The 18,666-nt window shown below is 34.3% G+C and overlaps 3 protein-coding genes and 1 non-coding gene across 10 annotated transcripts in view; 1 reads left to right on the forward strand and 3 right to left on the reverse strand.

Moving 5' to 3' along the window:
• Positions 1-1,480: 1,480 nt before the first annotated feature.
• The window catches only part of LOC105232266 (40S ribosomal protein S8), a 366,487-nt gene continuing 349,301 nt past the window's right edge, over positions 1,481-18,666 (reverse strand). For 3 of the 4 annotated variants that reach the window (XM_049447853.1, XM_049447850.1, XM_049447857.1), the window contains exons 2-4: positions 2,575-2,681; positions 1,907-2,318; positions 1,481-1,675 (exon numbers count right to left, since the gene is read on the reverse strand). In XM_049447853.1, coding sequence (XP_049303810.1) covers positions 1,572-1,675; positions 1,907-2,318; positions 2,575-2,681 — 623 coding nt within the window. In that variant the 3' untranslated portion in view covers positions 1,481-1,571. Of the gene's footprint in view, positions 1,676-1,906; positions 2,319-2,574; positions 2,682-2,986; positions 3,021-18,666 lie in introns of those variants that run through there. The other variant, XM_011213905.4, reaches the window with a different exon arrangement.
• Positions 1,748-1,793, reverse strand: LOC115066587 (small nucleolar RNA R442). The gene has a single exon (XR_003846143.1). It is a non-coding gene; the product is annotated as a small nucleolar RNA R442 (small nucleolar RNA).
• On the forward strand, positions 3,773-16,750 carry LOC105232267 (nonsense-mediated mRNA decay factor SMG5). 3 transcript variants are annotated; one of them, XM_011213907.4, is made up of 7 exons: positions 3,773-3,891; positions 4,734-5,014; positions 5,448-7,132; positions 7,204-8,528; positions 8,598-8,730; positions 8,796-8,954; positions 9,033-16,750. In XM_011213907.4, exons 2-7 carry the CDS (start codon positions 4,836-4,838, stop codon positions 9,272-9,274), a joined length of 3,723 nt encoding a protein of 1,240 aa, XP_011212209.2. In that variant the 5' UTR covers positions 3,773-3,891; positions 4,734-4,835; the 3' UTR covers positions 9,275-16,750. The 3 variants fall into 3 exon arrangements, with proteins under 3 accessions (XP_011212209.2, XP_011212208.2, XP_011212210.2); XM_011213906.4 differs by having other exon boundaries at positions 3,810-3,958; XM_011213908.4 differs by having other exon boundaries at positions 3,873-4,019.
• LOC105232275 (centaurin-gamma-1A) overlaps positions 16,256-18,666 on the reverse strand; it is a 267,016-nt gene continuing 264,605 nt past the window's right edge. For both annotated transcript variants that reach the window (XM_049447738.1, XM_049447741.1), the window contains one exon: positions 16,256-18,661. In XM_049447738.1, coding sequence (XP_049303695.1) covers positions 18,209-18,661 — 453 coding nt within the window. In that variant the 3' untranslated portion in view covers positions 16,256-18,208. The remainder of the gene's footprint in view (positions 18,662-18,666) is intronic.

The raw sequence follows: 18,666 nt of genomic DNA on the forward strand, positions 1-18,666 counted from the left end.
TAACCAGGAGAGATGCGAGTCGAACAAGTTATTATAGATGTTCAAACAAAAGAGCAAAGGCGGTGCATCCCTGCGCCAATTCCCAGTTACGGGAAATATGTCTGTGACCATCATTAATTTAAGGAGATTTGGATGCTCCCTGATCAAGTTTATATACTCTGAATTTCTACCGAATCCCCCAATTATACAAAACTACAAGACGCTAGAAAAGCCCTCAAAAAACTACAATTTGGATATTCTATAATCCAATGCGATGAAATGGGTGATCTCAAATGTCCAAAAGGCTCATTAAAAAACAGTGCTGCCAACAGTGTGCTCAAATGCCTTATGTTAAACTTCTGGACACATCATCCAAAAAACAAAAAATGTCAATAAAATTATTAATCTAAGCTCCAGTCTACACTCAAAGTGCACTTTGTCTATGGGCAATCGATAACCAGAGTAAAAGTAGATATCTTTATGAAACTTGAAAATCTATGTTGGCATAGCCACGATCAATAGGTATGTCTGCCCGTCCGTTTGTATAAACACGAAAGACTTGCCCTAAGTTTTTGAGATTTTTCTCAAGTTACTTATATTTCTCCTCAATATCTGCTCATCTGTCGGCCACGATATACTAAACAATCTGTTATCGGATCACTATAGCTTGTAGCTGCCATCCAATCTATCCAATCCAAATCAAATTCTTGTAGGGAATACTTTATTGTACATGTATTACAGCTAACTTTGTTAAAATAAAGTTTAGTTGGTTTGTGGTAATATTTCCTCGCCATAAATTCTACGAAATGCAAGGGTACAAAATGTTCGGCTACACCCGAAACCTACCACTTCTTACTCGTCTCGGAATGAATTTGACAGAAAAATACTAAGCTTTGTATAAGAGAAAAACGTTGTTTAAAATTGCCAAGAAAATTTGACAGCTCGTCTCATTTATGACTGTCAGTTCAGTGAACAGGTGACTTTTGTAAACAAAGCTAGCTCCAGAGTCGACTTTCAAAGGCCTCAACCTCCAATGTTTGGAAGGGTTAAAATTGCATGCTATTCATGTGATTTCAGAAAAATATATTACCGAATAGGTTTACAAAACATTAGTCGTTAGACCTTAGTTCAGTAAAACAGCAACAAATCCAAGCATGATGAATTCCACAAACGTAATCAAAATAGAAATTTGTCTTTTGTTAGTTACTGGAGATATTGTAACGTTCCCACTTACCTTAGCTTGATTTAACACTTTCTCTAAATCAGCAAATTTAAAATTTCTGCGGGAACTTAAAAAAAGAATTTGAATGATGATTGAAGAATCGCGGTTTTTGTTTTGAAAGTGGAGATTGGTAAAACAATTAAACTGATGATAAAACTTAGAACGTATGTCATAAATGTTTAACTGATGATAGAGCTTAAAATGTATGTCATATTTGTTTAATGATGAGTTTCATGTTGTTGTGTTAATTTAAAATTAAATAAGCCGCACTTGCGCACGTATTTCTAATGTTACAAATAACGCAACATTTTTATTTGTTTTTTGTTTTTGTAAAAATCAGCCCTTTTGTATTTGAATTTGTTAGGGATGTTTATTTCTTTGACTTAATTTTCTTAAGATAGAATTCCAATTCTTTGCCCTCTAGGATGTATCCATCAGAACGACCGCATTGACCTGGACGAGATGAAACGCAGGCTGCAAAACAAAAATAACACACATTAGTACATATAAACAAATAAAAACAGTATTGCCTTAAATGGAGAATAGAATCAGAGTAACTATGACAAGCGAAATCACGCCCAACAGGCTTGCATCGCACTTAGAACAAGTTTGATACAATAATGTTGTTGGATCGCTTAAGAATTTAACATCATCTGGTATTCACAGTTCTTAAAGACGTCTTTATTTATAATGAATAAAACTCACCAAGGATACGTCCAGAGATGAACTGATCTTCAAGAGCGGCTTCTACTTTGGCGAACTTTTGACGTTCCAAGTATTTCTTCATTACTTTTTCACTGCGCTTCTTGTTCAGCACGTCATTCTCATCTTCCGTTTTTTGATGTTTGGGATTACGTTTGCGTCCCAAAGGCAACACATAGTGCGATTCATACCATTGACGGAATGGTGTGGCGTCAATAACAACAATGGTGTTCTTTACCAAAGTTTTGGTACGTACCAACTCATTGTTTGATGCATTGTAGACTACATCAGCAATACGAGTACGACGGGCAATACCCTCAGAAGCCCACGCAAAGTTACCGGTTTCCAAACGCAAAGCACGGAATTTGGTGTTACCACCGCGTGTGCGTACTTTGTGGATGCGTGGTGCACCGAGCTAAAATAAAATTGAGATAAATTTAAATAAATATCGAACAAATTTATAATATTAAGATTTCGTCCTATACTAATCAGTAGTCCGAACATAATAATGCATTCATCAAAAATTGTATAGCTCCATAGGAACTAAACGCGCTTACAGTTAACATAGAGATCATCATGTGAAAATTTTGGGCATTTTGATTTATGGAAATAACAATTCTTTCCATAAATGCTAAAGCTCCTAAACACTATATATATATAGATTGACATACCTTGGTGTTTGCAGCTGGACGACCCAACTCGAACTTGCGCTTCTTGCGGAGGGACTTGCGTTTGCCACCAGTGGCGCGGCGCTTGTGAGCACTATCGCGGCTAATACCTGGAAAACAAAGAATCCAGTCAGTGATTTCACAATCAAACTACACAAATTCATAAACTATTTTCAAGAAAATCCTCCTAGTATCACTTTAACACAGCAGCCATTAGCTTCACTCAGGTCAACATTTCGACACAAGCATTTTTCACATAATTCAATTTCCGATCTTGGAAATAATTGTACTATATAATTCTTCACTATCATATAGTTGAAATAAACACAATTTGCAGAAGTTTTCACATTTTAAAACAATGATGTTTAAGGATTTTCTTGAAAATTTTAGTCGAACGCGTAAAAGTCGCACTCACCCATTTTGAGTAGAAACAGAGAAGGAAAGGAAGCAAAGAAGAAACCCAACAACTCGTGTCAAAAATTCAGAGTTGCATTGTTTGACAGCTCATTGTAGTAGAGCAGCGAATAATATTTGACATTTAACTGTAACAGAAGCGAAACATTACATATAGTTCATATTATTGTCATTAATAAAAATTGTTTCTGTATTTTTTCGTCACGAGTGAGAAATACAATGGAATTGTAAAGTTTAATTTCGAAAAAGATGTTGGATATATATGTGGCATTGCACAAAAGGCGATCCAGATATTAAAATAAATATCAAAAATTTTTTAAATACTTACACCCACGTCTTTTTCCAGAGGTAAGGATTTTTTTGGAAAACAGTGATTAAGGAACATTATCCTCTTTCTAATATAATATTTCTAAAATAGTGCGTAAAATAGTTAAAGTAGATTATTTCCGCTGTTTATTTTGCATGTAATGAATTTTGTTAAAGAAAACTTAACTCTCCACGTATAACAGTCAAATCTACAGCATAAGTATAGGAACAGATTTGAAACTATACTTGTATCGAAAACTACAATATTCTTGTTTTATTTGGTACTAGCGAACATTACATGTTTCTGAAAAATGTTATGGGTTGTGTGCATGGGTAGAATATAATTTCTATATCATATGAAAATTTAAATTATATCATTTCTATAAGTGCAAATATTTTAAAATTAATCTTGAGTTTATTTTGAATAAACTCCAGGTTTCTGGTCCTCGATGTTGTTCTTCTCAATACAACGCTGCGAATTCTACAACTTTCGGGTGATGCAAGAAAGAGAAGAACGTATAGACAAACGAAATTTCGTATGAACTGATGGAAAAAAACGATGAAAAGCAAAAGTTTTTGGAATTTGTAAAAACAGCAGCTGTGAGTGAATAATTTTACGTCTTTAAAGCAAAAATAAAATATAAATACCCAAATAATATAGACAAAGGTAATTGAGTTTGAAAATTGAAATTAGTAATTATTACGCGAAAGGCGCACTGAAGATACAGGTAAAAAATTATTACAATGAGTTATTGGTTTTTTAATTTCGCAATATGAAAATTGTGCCCATGAAAAATGAAATGAGTAGTCACCAAAGCCTCATTTGGAAAAACAAGACTTAAATTATAAAAATAAAGAAATTGCAAAACTTAAGTATTGATTATTCAATACGAAATTCGAGCTTTGAAGTGGATATTGACGAACTTGTGCGATTGTAGGTACTGAACATCGTATGAAAGCAGTGCAAATAAGTAACGAAGGCAATTTATTTTCGTAACATTATTAGAACTGTTTATTAAACCAATTTTTTCGGAAATATGTTGAAAAAAATGCATATGACACATCGTAAAATTACTAGAAAAGTAATCTTGAAAAATAATGAAAAGAGGCGGATAAATTTTATCCTCGAATCCATTGTCAGCTTGTTCTTTAAATATGTATATGTATACAAAAATGCACGTCCGCAGTAGTGATTTGTTGCATATAATACACGTATAAAAAATTCTGCATATAAACCTTTATAAACATTATCGTTGTTGAGCAAATATTTTTACTCAATATATAGCATACATACATTTTCATGTGTTTAAATTGTGTTTTCAAAATTTTTTACTTGTCAAAATTTCAGATCTTCAATATAATTATTTTGTTGCATATTATTAAATATTCAAGAATATTTCATATATTTTGTTAATTACGTAAATATTTTTCTTATTTTGCAGAAAGGACAGAAATATAGTAGTGTTTGGATCGAAATTACAGAAAGAAATTGATAAGTACAATTAAAGAATATAAAATTGTGGCGTCAGAAAGAGGCTTCAAATATGGAGCAAAGTTTCAGTTCTGGAGGCTCGAATGCTTCCGGAGATAGTGTCGGAGGCTTTGGCCAGAATACTACGATTACTAATGCAAGTGCCAGCGATATTATTTACAATAAGAACGTCACCCAAAATAGTGGTGGGAACGGAAACGGATTAACACCCGAAGTGAAGGAGATCTATAGGTAAACGATATTCACTTAGCATCGTGTGAATTACGCTAAAACAGAAACCAGAATAACATATTTCTTACATTAAATGTAATGATTTTTAATATCATCATTGATTACCTTCTTGAAATGTCTTTAAAATGCATTTTTAAGTATAAATTCTAATTACATTTTAATGTATAAGTATATGATTGCATGTGTGTAATTATATATACGTGGATTCGTGCCATATTATGCTTATCAGTTTGCTTTGTTTTCCGGTTTAACAGACCCAACGTTGTTTCACATAATGAATTTTGTTATTTGCACTAATTTGTAAAGTTTCGTGTTTTTTCGCTGCTCACTAAAAGAATTCGCGCGATTGTTATGTACAAATAAAATATTAATATTTAGGAATTTGTTATTGAAATACGATTTTTGTTAAATTTTTAATTTTTTTTTTTTATAGATCTCTCTACATTGTTGCCAAACAACTGGACGATGAAAAGAAACATATTAGCACCATTTCTCAACTGTTTCAACATGATTTGGAAGAGAAACGTTCTCAGCTGGTTCAGCTTTGCAAAAAGATTGTGTTCAAGGACTACCAATCAGTGGGTAAGAAAGCTCGTGAAATCATGTGGCGCAAGGGATATTATGAGTTTATCGCTTACGTGAAGAAAAACTGGCACAAAGAATTAAAAGACACCACCCAGATGAGTACTCAAGACAATCTATTAAAAGTGGAACGTTTTCTCTGCGCTGGAATATCAAATTACAAACGAATGGCAGCCCAAATGGAAGAGATATATGATCTTGACTTGAAATACTTAATTGATTTTAGTATTATTAGTGACGGCTATTTGAGTGAAATCGATCATAAGCAAACAGACGAGAACAATGGCACAGGTGATGTTAGTGCTGCACATCCAGTGGATAAAAGTTTGGAAGCAGTTTCATTTGCTTTAGATACTATACATTCATCACTGTTGAGTTTAGGCGATTTGCACCGTTACTTTTTGGACTTTCGCATTGACACACGTCTAAAGGTTACTAAACAACAAGCTGCCAAATATTACTTTGAAGCATTCAAATTGAATCCGGCAATTGGCATGTCCCAAAATCAGTTGGGTACACTCTACTATGGCCAAAATCACGATTTGGATTCCATCTATCATTACTTATACTCGTTGGTTAGCATTGTACCATTTGAGTTAAGTGAAAATAATGTGTGTAAACTTTTTGCCTCTCATGCCGATTACCTGGAAAAATTGGACCCAGAGAAGATAGAATTTAGTCTTCAAGACTTCTACGCTCGCTTTTATTTGATTGTAGACATATTTTTCTTCGATAAAGAAGTGCCCGATTTCAACTCTCTTTGCCACTGTGTACTTGTAGATTTGCGCAAAGTGCTCTGCTCTAAGGCATTCACCATTGAAGAGAGTTGCATCTTCAAAATTGTCTCGATACTGTTTTTCTGCTTATCTAAGCTAAAGATGATAAACTCCCAGAAGGTTTACTCGCTGAATGCTTTCCTAGTAGCTGTGTGCTCCGATCTAATGGATGCCTGCATTGTAAATCTAGAGCAAACAATTTTGGCCAAATCTGCGGAGAATGAAGAATTTCATGAAATGTACTCAGATAAGTTTGATGAGTTCAATATGGTTGTACGCAAGTCACGCAACGAATATAAAAATTGGCTTGTTACTATCGGCGAGGCTGACAAAAAGGAGAAGAAACTTAATGCTAAATTGTCGTTGAAAGAATGTTCATCTGATTCGCGCGACAGTCAAAACTCAAATGACGAATATGCCATCAAAACTCAGGACAGTCATAAGCACACCAAAATTGATGGTGGCACCGAAAAGAATGGTGACCCCATATCTACGCGTTCGAGCGATGAAGCGAAAGAGAGCGACCTTAAGACACCGTTGTCGTGCAAGAGCAAGAAGAAAGGCATGAAACTACGTCGTCGTAGACGCAAAATTGCGCAATCGGATGATAGTTCGTGTTATGACACCGAAAGCGATATGGATACCGACTTTAGCACAGACGATGAGGACTACACCGATTTAAGTTCAAATTTTGATACAGATTTCAGTGACATCGAAGCCGAGCCAGTGGCTGATGAACGCGAGGAGGCTGATGAAGCAGGTATGTTGAATAGTACCAAAAATAAATTAAATTCATACTGATATAATTAACAATTTTGCATTTTTTGTTAGACTTTGTCACACAGCCAACAAAATCAATAGCTCAGGAGCAAAATGCGCCACGTTTAACTTCGGCAGCTTCCAAGGAGAGCTTGACTTCCAATGAAGGCGTTGGTCCGACTTTCTCCGACAATGAAGACATTGTTATTGAGGAGGAGAAAATTATTTATCCTGATGAGCAACAGGCAACACTGGCAAAACAACGCACCGATTCACAGGAGGTTGATAGCGAGGAATTGCTGCGCAGTTTTGAGATATTGCAGATGAATGGTAGTGGCTCCCTCAATTTCAAGAATACCGACAACGAGGAATCTCTACCGGCAGTACTCGAAAATAATGAGAAGCATCAAACTATCGAAGATGTCAACTTCAATCCGGGTGAGCCGCCAAAGAAACTCGTTTATCGCAACAAGTATACAAAAATTAATCCGAATATAATAATTGAGTTTGCGCGCCACGAGCCAACCATGCGTGCTTTGAAAATTCTATACGATTGGTTGCGCATCAATCATGAAATACTCTTTGGTTGCTATCACTCCAATCCGGAATTCATACACAAGATTATGAAGCTGCTAAATTACTGCAATATCGACATATTTACACGTAAAGTATACTTCGAACGTGAATTCCTAACTACACCCAATGTGCGCACTCCCCTCGGTGATTTATTCGATGTACGCGCCAATGTGCCATTGGCAGAAGATTTCGTTTTCAAAAATTTCGACATTTTCCAAGGTACCCAACTAACTCTCGATTGGGAGACAACCATACGCGAACACGTCACACCCGAAGAGGAGTGTATTTTGCGTATTTTCAAAATGGTGGACTTCGGTTTCTTTATTTGCAAGCAAAAGAAATTCAATTATCGCTTCTGTGTAAAGAGTCGTCGCTTCACTGAGAATGCTAAGAAAAAGCGTGAGGAGAAGAAATCGTCCTCACGTCGTCGTGAGCGACGCACAGTGAAGAATGCAACACGTAAGCGAGCTGAAGGACGCACACGCCGTTACTCGGACCGTAAGAATGGCATAGTGCGCAAGAGTTACACCAGCAATGAAGAGAAAGATACTGTTGAGGAATGCAAGAAAATGCCGCGCAAAGGTTATTTGCGCAATCGTAATATTGAAAAGTCGGTCACAAGCAATAACTTCGGCGGTGCTGGTGGTGGCGGTGGTGGAGGCACATCCGCTTCCACGACCACCAATAGCGCGATGTGCGACAAAGTTTTGCTACAATCCAGCAGTGGCGCTGACGAAGAACGCTCGGAGGCTATGTCGAAGAAGTGTGAGATGATGGGCAAGCTGTGGCTTAAGAATGAAGTCGAGACACTTGAGGAGGAGGTGAGTGTTTTTCAGGAGTAAAATCTTTTCATTCGTTTAATAATTTATACATTTTCGATTCAATTTTAGTTAAGAAAAAATCCATTGAACATCATCATGACGCCATTCCTAGTTGTTGACGCTAAAGCTTTGACTGAATATAACGGCATAGTTAAAAATTTGGTAAAAACCAAGAAGTTTATAGTACTCATACCGAATGCAGGTAAAATTATATATAGTGCTGTTTTTGTACTCGGGCCTTGTTGTAATATATAATTTTCATTTAAGTTTTGAACGAGTTGGACGATCTGAAGAAACGAAGTGAAAATGCACGTAATGTCATACGTTGGCTGGAGCAAGAGTTTAAGCATGGAAATAGACATTTGCGCGCACAGCGTGATAATGAGAATTTGACCCTTTCCTTGTTGAAAATACCCCGAAAACTAGGTGAGCATTAAAATCAGTTTACTAACCAATATGTACACACATCTTAATGCATTCTTTTCTTCCACTGTCACTTTTCAGATCGCGACGCCAGCGTATTCTTGCAAATTGCACAGTTTTGCAATCATCTTGTTGCCAATCATTCGGATCCCAAATCTGCCGAATTCCAAAGCAATGTCATCACATATTTGTCTGGCGATTCACTGCATGAGAAACAACGCAATCAAACAAACTTTAGTTTTACTGGCATCTTGGACACCATACCCGTGCGTTACGAGCAGATCTCTAATTTCTATTCGAAATTCAAGGCGAACAAAAAATGAACCCATACACGCTGCAGGAGCAACGCCTGCGTGGAGCGTTTTGTGTGAACTCAAGATCATAAAAACTAATGAAGAAATGATGATGATTAGGGAAGATAAAGAATAAGAAGAGCTTACGAAGGATTAAGGATCTATGAAAACGAAAAACAAAATCAAATCAATTCAAACCAAACCAAGAAAAACAAAACAGATAAATTCCAAAACGTGAATGATGAGAGAATTTATTCAACGCAATAACAACAAGGGCGGCGGCAGCCATAAAGGCTACAACAGCGTTAGCAGTAGTAGCATCAGTGCGACAGCAGCAGCAGCAAAAAAAACAAAAACCAAAAAAATTAAAAAAAAAACAACTGTGAGTGCGTACGAGCAGTTAGAAAACCTTAAAAGCAACAATTACAACTTTATCCAGTTTATTTGAAAACCACAACGACGATGGATAGATAGGAAGGTGAAGATTATGGCGATGAGTGATGGTGAGACATGTCGGTGTTGTTGATATGGCAGTTTAGGAAGATCGTATGCATATATGACATCAACAGCAAAAGCAACATGCAAAGAAAGCACGGTAATATATGTAGTGGCTTTGGGTATTAAACTCGGCGTTGGCAAAATATTATTTGTGATGGCGATGGTAGCGTGCCTTTGGTGAAGCGACTAGGCGATTTTTGTGTTTATATTGGCGGTGTGTTTGACATTGCGCTTAGAGTTGAAACAATAACAACTGCATTATAATTCTATATAAATTTCAAAAACAAAATTACATTAGAACATGATTAGAAGAGAAATTAAAAAAAATCTTTACAGGAAAACCACACCACACATTTGACACATTTTTGAAAGCATGAAACAACAATTCTACAAAAGGAAACACAACCATAATATGCAATAACCACAATTTTACACTAAATATTTTTCCAAAATTCCGTTTTTTTTTTTCATTAAATATTTTCCAAAATTTCGCTTTACTTTTAAACTTCTTGATTAAAATTTGACTAAATAAACACTCTTCCATTCAGCTCTAAATTCACAACACAACTCTCTTCAATCACTTTATTTTTTTTTATTGCTTTCACTTCTGACTTTAACCTTAAACTTAGTTAAATTCTGTCTCGCTCGCCTAATAGCAGCCGCAGTTTGCCAGTTCGACTCGTATAAATCGTGGTAACGCTGAACCATCGTTTTCTTTAACGATATATTTTAAAGGAGCTGTTGCAGTGGAATGCTCGTTGCATCTCATTTGATAGCTATAAACAACTTTCGATCAGCAGCTATCAAAAGTCAGCTGTCATTGTTTATTTTCCACCATTCGCGAGAAACCAAAATAAAACTACATTTTTGGCATACACAAAAATGCCTCAACAAGCTTCTTCAATAGCTTCTACTAAATCCAGTACATGTAAATGCTGTAAAGCTTGGGGCATTTCGCTTGTTTGTGTAGCCGCAGCCTTTCGCGAAGTACTAGCTCATGTAACCACGACAGTCTTCGAAATCTTCTCTAAGTGTAGGAGTATATTTGTACTTGAGCGCATTTTTAATTGCCATTTTTTGCTTTGTTCCGAGAAATTTTGAATCCAGGTGCGTACGTGTATCAAAGTATACATTGTACCGAAATGTAAAAGAAAATGTTAGACTACATTGATTTAGAATTTCGAACTGCCATCCAAATGCATATCTTCCATATGATAGTTTGTTGTTCCCGTTAAGTCTGTGATGACGTGGAATTGAAATATGTCGTGTATTTAAGATTTTCTTGTATGTTTCGCTGCGTGTGCGCATTACATTATTTCAATAAATTTTATTAATTCAAATTCAATTATGCATATAACATATTTGTAGTTACGTATGTACATATGTATATAGCATACTGTTCTTGGGTTGCCGTTTTCAAATCTGCTTTTTTTAGCGCGCAGGAAACAAGCGCCGTGCAGATTTTTGTGGCGTTTACAAAATAATTGTGAACAAGTAATATGTGGCATCGCAAATTAATTAGATTTTTAATATTAAATTTTCATTCAATACAAATGCATAAATTCAACATTGTTTACCCCTAATATCCGGTTGTTAATACATTTTTTTAAAGTTATTATTTTTATTATTTCTTTTTATTTTGTTTTTAATAATTTTTCCTTTAAATTTTTAATAGTTTAAAATTTATTTATATTTTTTTTTGATATTTTAAGTATAATTTTTTCATTTAATATTTTTTTTTTAATTATATTTTTTTTTTTTTTAATTTTCATTTTATTAATGTTTTTATTAAATATTTTTTTAATTTAGTTTTTTAATTAATATTTTTTTTAATTAATGGTTTTTATATCTTTTTATTTTTCATTTTATTAATCTACATTTTTTTTAATTTTTTATTTTATGTTTATTTTTTTTTCTAATTTTGTTTTAATTTTTATTTTATATTTATATATTTTTTTTATTTTAATTTTTTTTTTTCAAATTTAAAAATTTCGCCACAAAGTCTGCGCCACATTCCATCAATAAAATGAACCGCAACACCAAACAGTTTATGCCTAACTATACTAATACTATAGAAAATATTCTTTATGTAATTTATAACGGTATAATTCGAAAAATAAGCATTACGCAGTGTTCAGCTAGGGTATTTTTACGCGACATCTGATATGTCTACCAATTTATATACTGCACGTAAATCCAGTTTTAAAACATCCTCAAATATTAAAAATTCTTTAAATTTTTCGAAATATCAAAAAATCCACTAATTTCTGCTTAAGTCGTATTTAAATACCTATCATGAAATATAATATATCTACTAGTTTTTTTTTCTTAAATTGTACTGTAAATTACCCACATAGTTAAATAAAATACCCCTGCTGATTTCTGCGTCTTACTTTCGACTTACCCGTTGCACATACACATACTTTTTCTTAATATAACGTTTATTTTTACTACAAAAAGAACAAAAATACATATAATCATATCAGGATTTAATTTCAAACCATAACTAATTATTTAATTTATGTTAATCATAGTCGTAAACAGCAACCCCTTTTGAAAGAGCCCCATTCTCTCTGCCTTCGTTTTCGTTGTTTTGCATAGAACAAAAACAAAATATAGATAAAACACTTATTGAAAAGAACCCCCATGAAAGCTCTGCAAGTTGGTGTAGCTGCTTTCACAAAAGCTTTAAAGCTCACCGTCAAAATTCGGCCGCTCGTAGGGCATATCCCTCTAGTGTGCATAACTTGCACTCGCACGGAGCTCTTCACTTCACAACGTTTTTGGTTTTATATATAATTTTATATTACTAAATCATTGTGTGTCGTTAGGTTCTTAATATTTGCATTAATATTTAATAAAGGATGGACAAAAAAGAATAAAGATGATTTATAACTTCGTGACGTATTGAATAATAGCAGTTAGTTTGCCAATTATTTGAATGTAATATTCCACAATACGTTTAAAATTGTTCCCAGCCTTTTAAACCTTAATTTCCTATTACTAAAATATATACAAACAATATATATAAGTAATTCTCCGTCAGTCCATTATTAACTTTAATAATAAAACAAAAAAAAAACTGTTGCTTGTCGGGTTTCACAAAGCTTGTATACAAATACTAACTGTAAACTCTAAAAAACTTCATCTTCAGTTCGAATTTTACTGCCTGCATATAAAAATATGTTTTATCTTATAAAATTTAGTTGATGAAATATTTTTTCCTCAATATTATGTAATTTGCACGATCTATAAAATTTCAAGTATTTCATTTTTGTGAATTAGTTAATTATAATAAAAACTACAATAAAGCTCGACAGCAGAAAAGAAATTAGTTTTATTCAAAGATATGGGAGAAAAATGGATCAGAGCCAAGCCATAGGTTTTTTAGTGCTGCAACGATTGACTAAGTGTCTTTCCAACAGGTGAGTATAAGTATCGTGTATATCTGTTCCCACGACAATTGGGTTTAAGTAACTGGTATGGACCCGGATTTATCCGACCAAGGGCTGTCAACTAGGCACCATTCTTCGAAGTTACCAAAAAATGTTTTCTTCCGCTACGCAAGAACAACTATGGAGTACATTTCGAAACACTCTCCACCAACAGATGGAATTTCCATCAACTCATGCTTTTACGATATTGGCGTTAGGCAATGGAATTGATGACATCCAAATGTATGTTCCAAACTAGACAGTTTGTTCTTGCTTATTCTCTGCAAGGAGCCTAACACTCTCGCCTGCTAATTTCCCAGAGACCAAATTCTTGAACTTGATGAAGGAGTACAGATTGGATGTTAATATCCCAGTAGATGGCATTAAAATTCCGTCTGTCAGCAACCCTAAAATTTTAGACCGATTATTACCAAGTACAGAGCCGCAAGAAAATCCTCAAGCTAGGCTGCAGCTCCAGTAGTAAAGACAAAGAAACGTTCTTGGCAACATACAAGGTAATCGGCCGGTTGGTTATCAACAATGCACCATTAAAGTGGTCGTATGGATTTTGTGAAAATCTCAGACGTGCTGGAACACTGCAATCCGTTTGATAATAGAATGTCTCCTGATGTCTGCTTTCGAACACCTAGTAAGTTCTGCATGCTTCCGGTTAAGCAACACACTTCTTTCCAAGCAGTTTCTATGAAATCATCTATGCAATCGTCTGTTGAAGCGGAGCCGGTTCCTAAGAGCATTAAATGCTCACTGTTTGATTACGTCGACCACATTCAACAATACAGCGACCGGTCTACGCATACAACTAACTTCAGAAAAGCACTTCCTCCCAGTGAATGACATACTTGGAGCTAGCTAAATCGCCACCCATAGCAGATGACGAGCTCGGGTTTCATCGAAAATCTGTAGTAACCCTAGTGTAACTTGGTGCCATAAATTTACTCCAGAACACTGTTTGCCATACCCCTCTGCGGCGATGAGTAATATGGTATGCTTCTTTGTCTGATGAATTACCATATGTAGCCGTGTGAGCTCCAGCATGACCTCAAGTGCTGCCGTTGGGCAAGTTCACATAACACCAAAGGCACAGACATACGATGCCCAAACAACTTTTCCATAAGTAACGATAGACCTCACGATCATGGTATAGAGCCCCCTACTGCTGCTTGGTTTACAACCGCAGGATATACCGGTCATGTGTGCCTTTGTAACAATGTTATTTCCACACGTCTATTCCACTGGAAGATGGAGATCTTAGGTATTAAGCCTTCTTAGATACCTCTAACTCCCTGGCACCAAGGGTTGGGATTCTCAAGCCTGATAGAGATCTTCTTTTTGTGAAGGGGATGATGGTTGTTTCCAACGGTTTGGTATTTAGTCCAACCGTATTGCACCATACCTTTGCAAGGCTTATGCCGCTTTGAATTATATCGCTGAGAGTATTCTCGAATTTGCCTGTTGCCATTATGACAAAATCGTCGGTGTATCCCTCACACCGAATCTCATTGTTCGTAGGCAGCCCAAGAATGTCATCTACTACGAGGCTCCATAGAAGCGGTGACAGTCCACCGCTCTATGCGCAAGTTCTCATAGCACCAAAACAAATCATATTCTTCCTCATAGTAATTTCAGCGATCGTAATGCGCAGTATACCTCTATCCATCTGCGCACTGTAGCGTGGGACGCACTGCTAGATGCACGACCGATTTCTTGAAATCGAATTCCAACTTTCAGCAGTAAGTTGATATAGAGCAGTGCTAATAGACCAACCTTTCTGTCACCTTTAACATGAAGAAAGTGAGAATAATAGGCCTGAAGTATTTAGCCAATGAATTGTCCTTCTTTCCTACCTACCTTGTGCTGAGAACATTAATTAATTGTTTTATGTTTTCTGCCTTTGTTTCCGAATTAACATCAGCCTAAAGGTATGCTACAAATATTACTTTGCAATCATATTAGCACAGAGTGTCCCAGCGTTTACTTACCTTGATAATTAATATTAAAAATTGACTGTCTCTAATTACTTATTAACGTTATATACGGTATTTTCATTAGTTTATTGCATTTTTAGCGAATGTGTATATTTCATTGTAACTCTTCATTTTTATGAAATAATTTATGAATTACATTAGCATTGCCACTACATATATTTTCTTAAGTTTACTAAGTAATAAGCATTTGGTAAATAAGATTTCCGTAGATTTACGTATTTTTAAAGTTAGAGAAAACAATTGCAAAAGTTTCCAATTCGGTACAAAATTTACAAATTCTTTGCTCAATTTATTCGATTTAGCCGCAAGTGTGTTTATTTCTTTTATTTTTATTTTACTTTTTAAATTTTTTTTTAAGGTTTGCATCACTTTTATGCAATAAACCCTACAACAATGTTTACGTGTGTCAATGAATACAATATATGTGTGTATTTAAAGTTTTACTTTTATTGTGTAAGTATTTTATTTTCAATTAATGCACAACATTTTGTCAAGTATATAATATTTAAATACAATTAGTTTATATTTAAATGTTTAAGTGTGTGTGTGTGTATATTTATTGAAGTGCAACGTTGGTACACGCTTAAAGCATTACTTTACTATTGAAAATCATATTTTCTTTATGTGTGTTGGTAAGCATTGTACATATATGTATGTATGTACATATGTGAACTGTTTTAAATATGCTCTACTGCATTTTTGTTCTTTCGTGCATAATTATTACCTTGCTACATATTTATTTGTATAAGTTTATGCCATATCTTTATTTTTCGGTATTTTTCAACTTTTTATTAACTTATATTTATGACTATTTCATTTCCCTTTTATGGTTCTCACGTGACTATCATTTCAGTAGTTGTATTTTAAGTGCTGACTCTATTCTTCTTTACACTTCCAGAAACTAGTAGAAAATAACACAATTCGAAAATGCTTGTATTACAATAACAAAAAAGTAGAACAACTCATTGAAGATATCAAAAAAAAAAAAAAATTTAAATTTAATTTGTAAAAAGTTTAGCATTATTCTTCAAAGTTTATTTGCGGTTTTTTATTTTAAATACTAAAAAATATAGTAAAAAAATATAGTAAATATAGTATTTATTTTTTGGTTGAAATTTTAATTTTAAAGCAACGAACGAGACTTGTTTCTGTACTCCGATTTAAGGCCCAAAATACAGTTCCACCTTGATTGAGAGCACTAAATGTGGCTGCCAGTTACCATAAACTATAAAATAAAATGTAACATATTTTTTAAAATTTTGCATCATTCGAACTTTCCGCAGCAACAAATAAAACGAAACAATTTATGCAAATTAAATAATATTTTATTATATTATATTTTTCACACAATACAAATCAACTAAATAATAACTAAATTTTATAATTAAGAGAAATAAAAAATAAAACTATAAGTGAGCGTTTTCAAAAACTTGAAGCGTATTCAAACATGATTTAAATAAAAATTATACCTAATATACTTGCATCGGTTCACATTGCAGCAGAACTATTTAAGAGTGTTATAAACAAAGCTTAACAAAACAACAACAAATAAAATGTTTAAGAAAATAGTTTACTCGAAAAAAAAGCAGACACTAAATATTTCGGTTTTTCGTGTTTTTCTTTTAATAAAATCTTGTGTAATCCAGTTTTTGTTCTCTGATTTTAATGAACAGATTATTCTGTTAATCATTTTTACATTACATAAAAATTTATGCAAAAAAAATCTTCACAAAAACATTAAGTCTTCCAAAAAAAAAAACAAATAATGAAACGACAATTTGCAGGTTTCTTTTTAAAATCATTCTTTAAAATTTTTATCAAAATAAAATTTCAATTTAAAAACCGAAAGCACATTACTGGACATTACTTGACGTTATTGAGATTGCGAATTCATATTTTTTTAAGCGACGGATGAGCGTACAGTATTTTGTAAAAGTATTTGACAAGTCGTAATATTTCGATTCGTAAAGGTTTCCTATTATTTCTTACATTTTCAAAACTGCTTAGCTTTAAATAAATATTTAGCGTTGTTTTAATATATTTTTAAATTTTTTTCGAGCACTCGAAATAAAATAATATTTAGCAATATTTATCATTTAAACGGTAACGATTGGTTTAGTTAACAAAAAGTTAAACGAAATTATTTTAACATAAATAAACTTAAATAAAAGCGATTTTTGCTGTTTTTCAACATAAAAGTAAACTTACTTTAAGATTGTCAGTTAAAAGTGCCTAACAGAAATCTTGTTTAAAAGTAGATTTGAGGTGCAGCTATTTCTAGACGACTTCACTTGGATAAACCGTTATCCATTTTTTTTAACATTTTAAAGCGTACTCCTTGCGAGTGTAGGGACTAACATCTACATTTTTTTACTCGGAGTTTACACAGAAAAAAATATATTTATATATGTATATTGTACTTATGTACGTATATAATGTAAACAGACATACCAACATACATACAAGACATTTTCTTTGCCATAATAAGATATTTTAAAAAATAAAAATTATATTAACAGCTTTTACGAGTTTGCTTAGTAATTTACATACTTTTTTGTGATTTTAAAACTGAAAGCTTGCTGTGTTTAAGAGCTTATCAATCGGAAAACAAACTTCGTACTATCATACTAACTTCCAATATGCTTGCTTTAATTATTAAATTACTTTATTTAAAAATACATAGTTAAAATGTGTAATAAATTAAATTCGGCTAATTAAAAGACTTAAAAAGTGGCTATCAAGCTCTCCATTACGACAGCACTTTCTCTAAGCAGCATGATAAATTATTATTTCCTCTCAATTCAACTTATACCGACTTCAGACAGACGCATATACACATATATATCTACATGACTATAACTAAATAAGCAAATTGTGGCTCTATTACCAACGCACGATTGCCATACATTTTCTTCCTACTAATGTCAATACTTCAACTGTTGTACAGCTTTTTAACTTAGACTATAAGCTTATTGTTATTGCAAACGGCCAAAGCGCGCTGCCTTTCCCTTTTAAGTGCAAGCTCTTTATATGACACCCGATACGGTCTTCTCGTAGGGTGTGCCCAGCGTGTCGCGGCGACGCGGTAGCGTGCCACTGGCCGTCAAGGGCGCCGACTCGGGGCAACCTAAGCTCGTTAACAGCTCCACCAGCGCTGTTGTCTCTTCGACGCTGTACTGTGGCGCTGGTATGCCACCATTTGTTGCCGGCGCTGCCGCTGCGCCACTTGCTGTGGCACTGTTCGTCGCATTGCTTGTTGTTGTGGTGGTGGCTGTGGTGGATGCGGTCGACGAACAGGAACTCGTATTGCTAGCAGTGCTCGAGTTTGTGTTCGTGTTGCTACCGTTCGCCGCGTTTGCGACCGCAGCTGCGGCGGCGGCAGCCTTCAGGGATTTCGCTGTTGCCAGCGATTGTGCTGCACGCGCATACGCCAAACAGGTGCGTCCCTCATGATCAGTATGCTTAATGTTGGCTCCGTTCTATA

The sequence above is a fragment of the Bactrocera dorsalis genome, chromosome 1 (assembly GCF_023373825.1).
Source record: "Bactrocera dorsalis isolate Fly_Bdor chromosome 1, ASM2337382v1, whole genome shotgun sequence".
Classification (NCBI taxonomy): domain Eukaryota; kingdom Metazoa; phylum Arthropoda; class Insecta; order Diptera; family Tephritidae; genus Bactrocera; species Bactrocera dorsalis.

What these genes read in the sequence shown, in the direction of transcription:
- LOC105232267 (XM_011213907.4), top strand. Translation starts at nt 4,836, where the DNA reads ATGGAGCAAAGTTTCAGTTCTGGAGGCTCGAATGCTTCCGGAGATAGT. An exon ending in GAAGTGAAGGAGATCTATAG is followed by an intron (nt 5,015 to 5,447) that starts GTAAACGATATT and finishes TTTTTTTTATAG; the next exon opens with ATCTCTCTACATTGTTGCCA. An exon ending in TCGAGACACTTGAGGAGGAG is followed by an intron (nt 8,529 to 8,597) that starts GTGAGTGTTTTT and finishes ATTCAATTTTAG; the next exon opens with TTAAGAAAAAATCCATTGAA.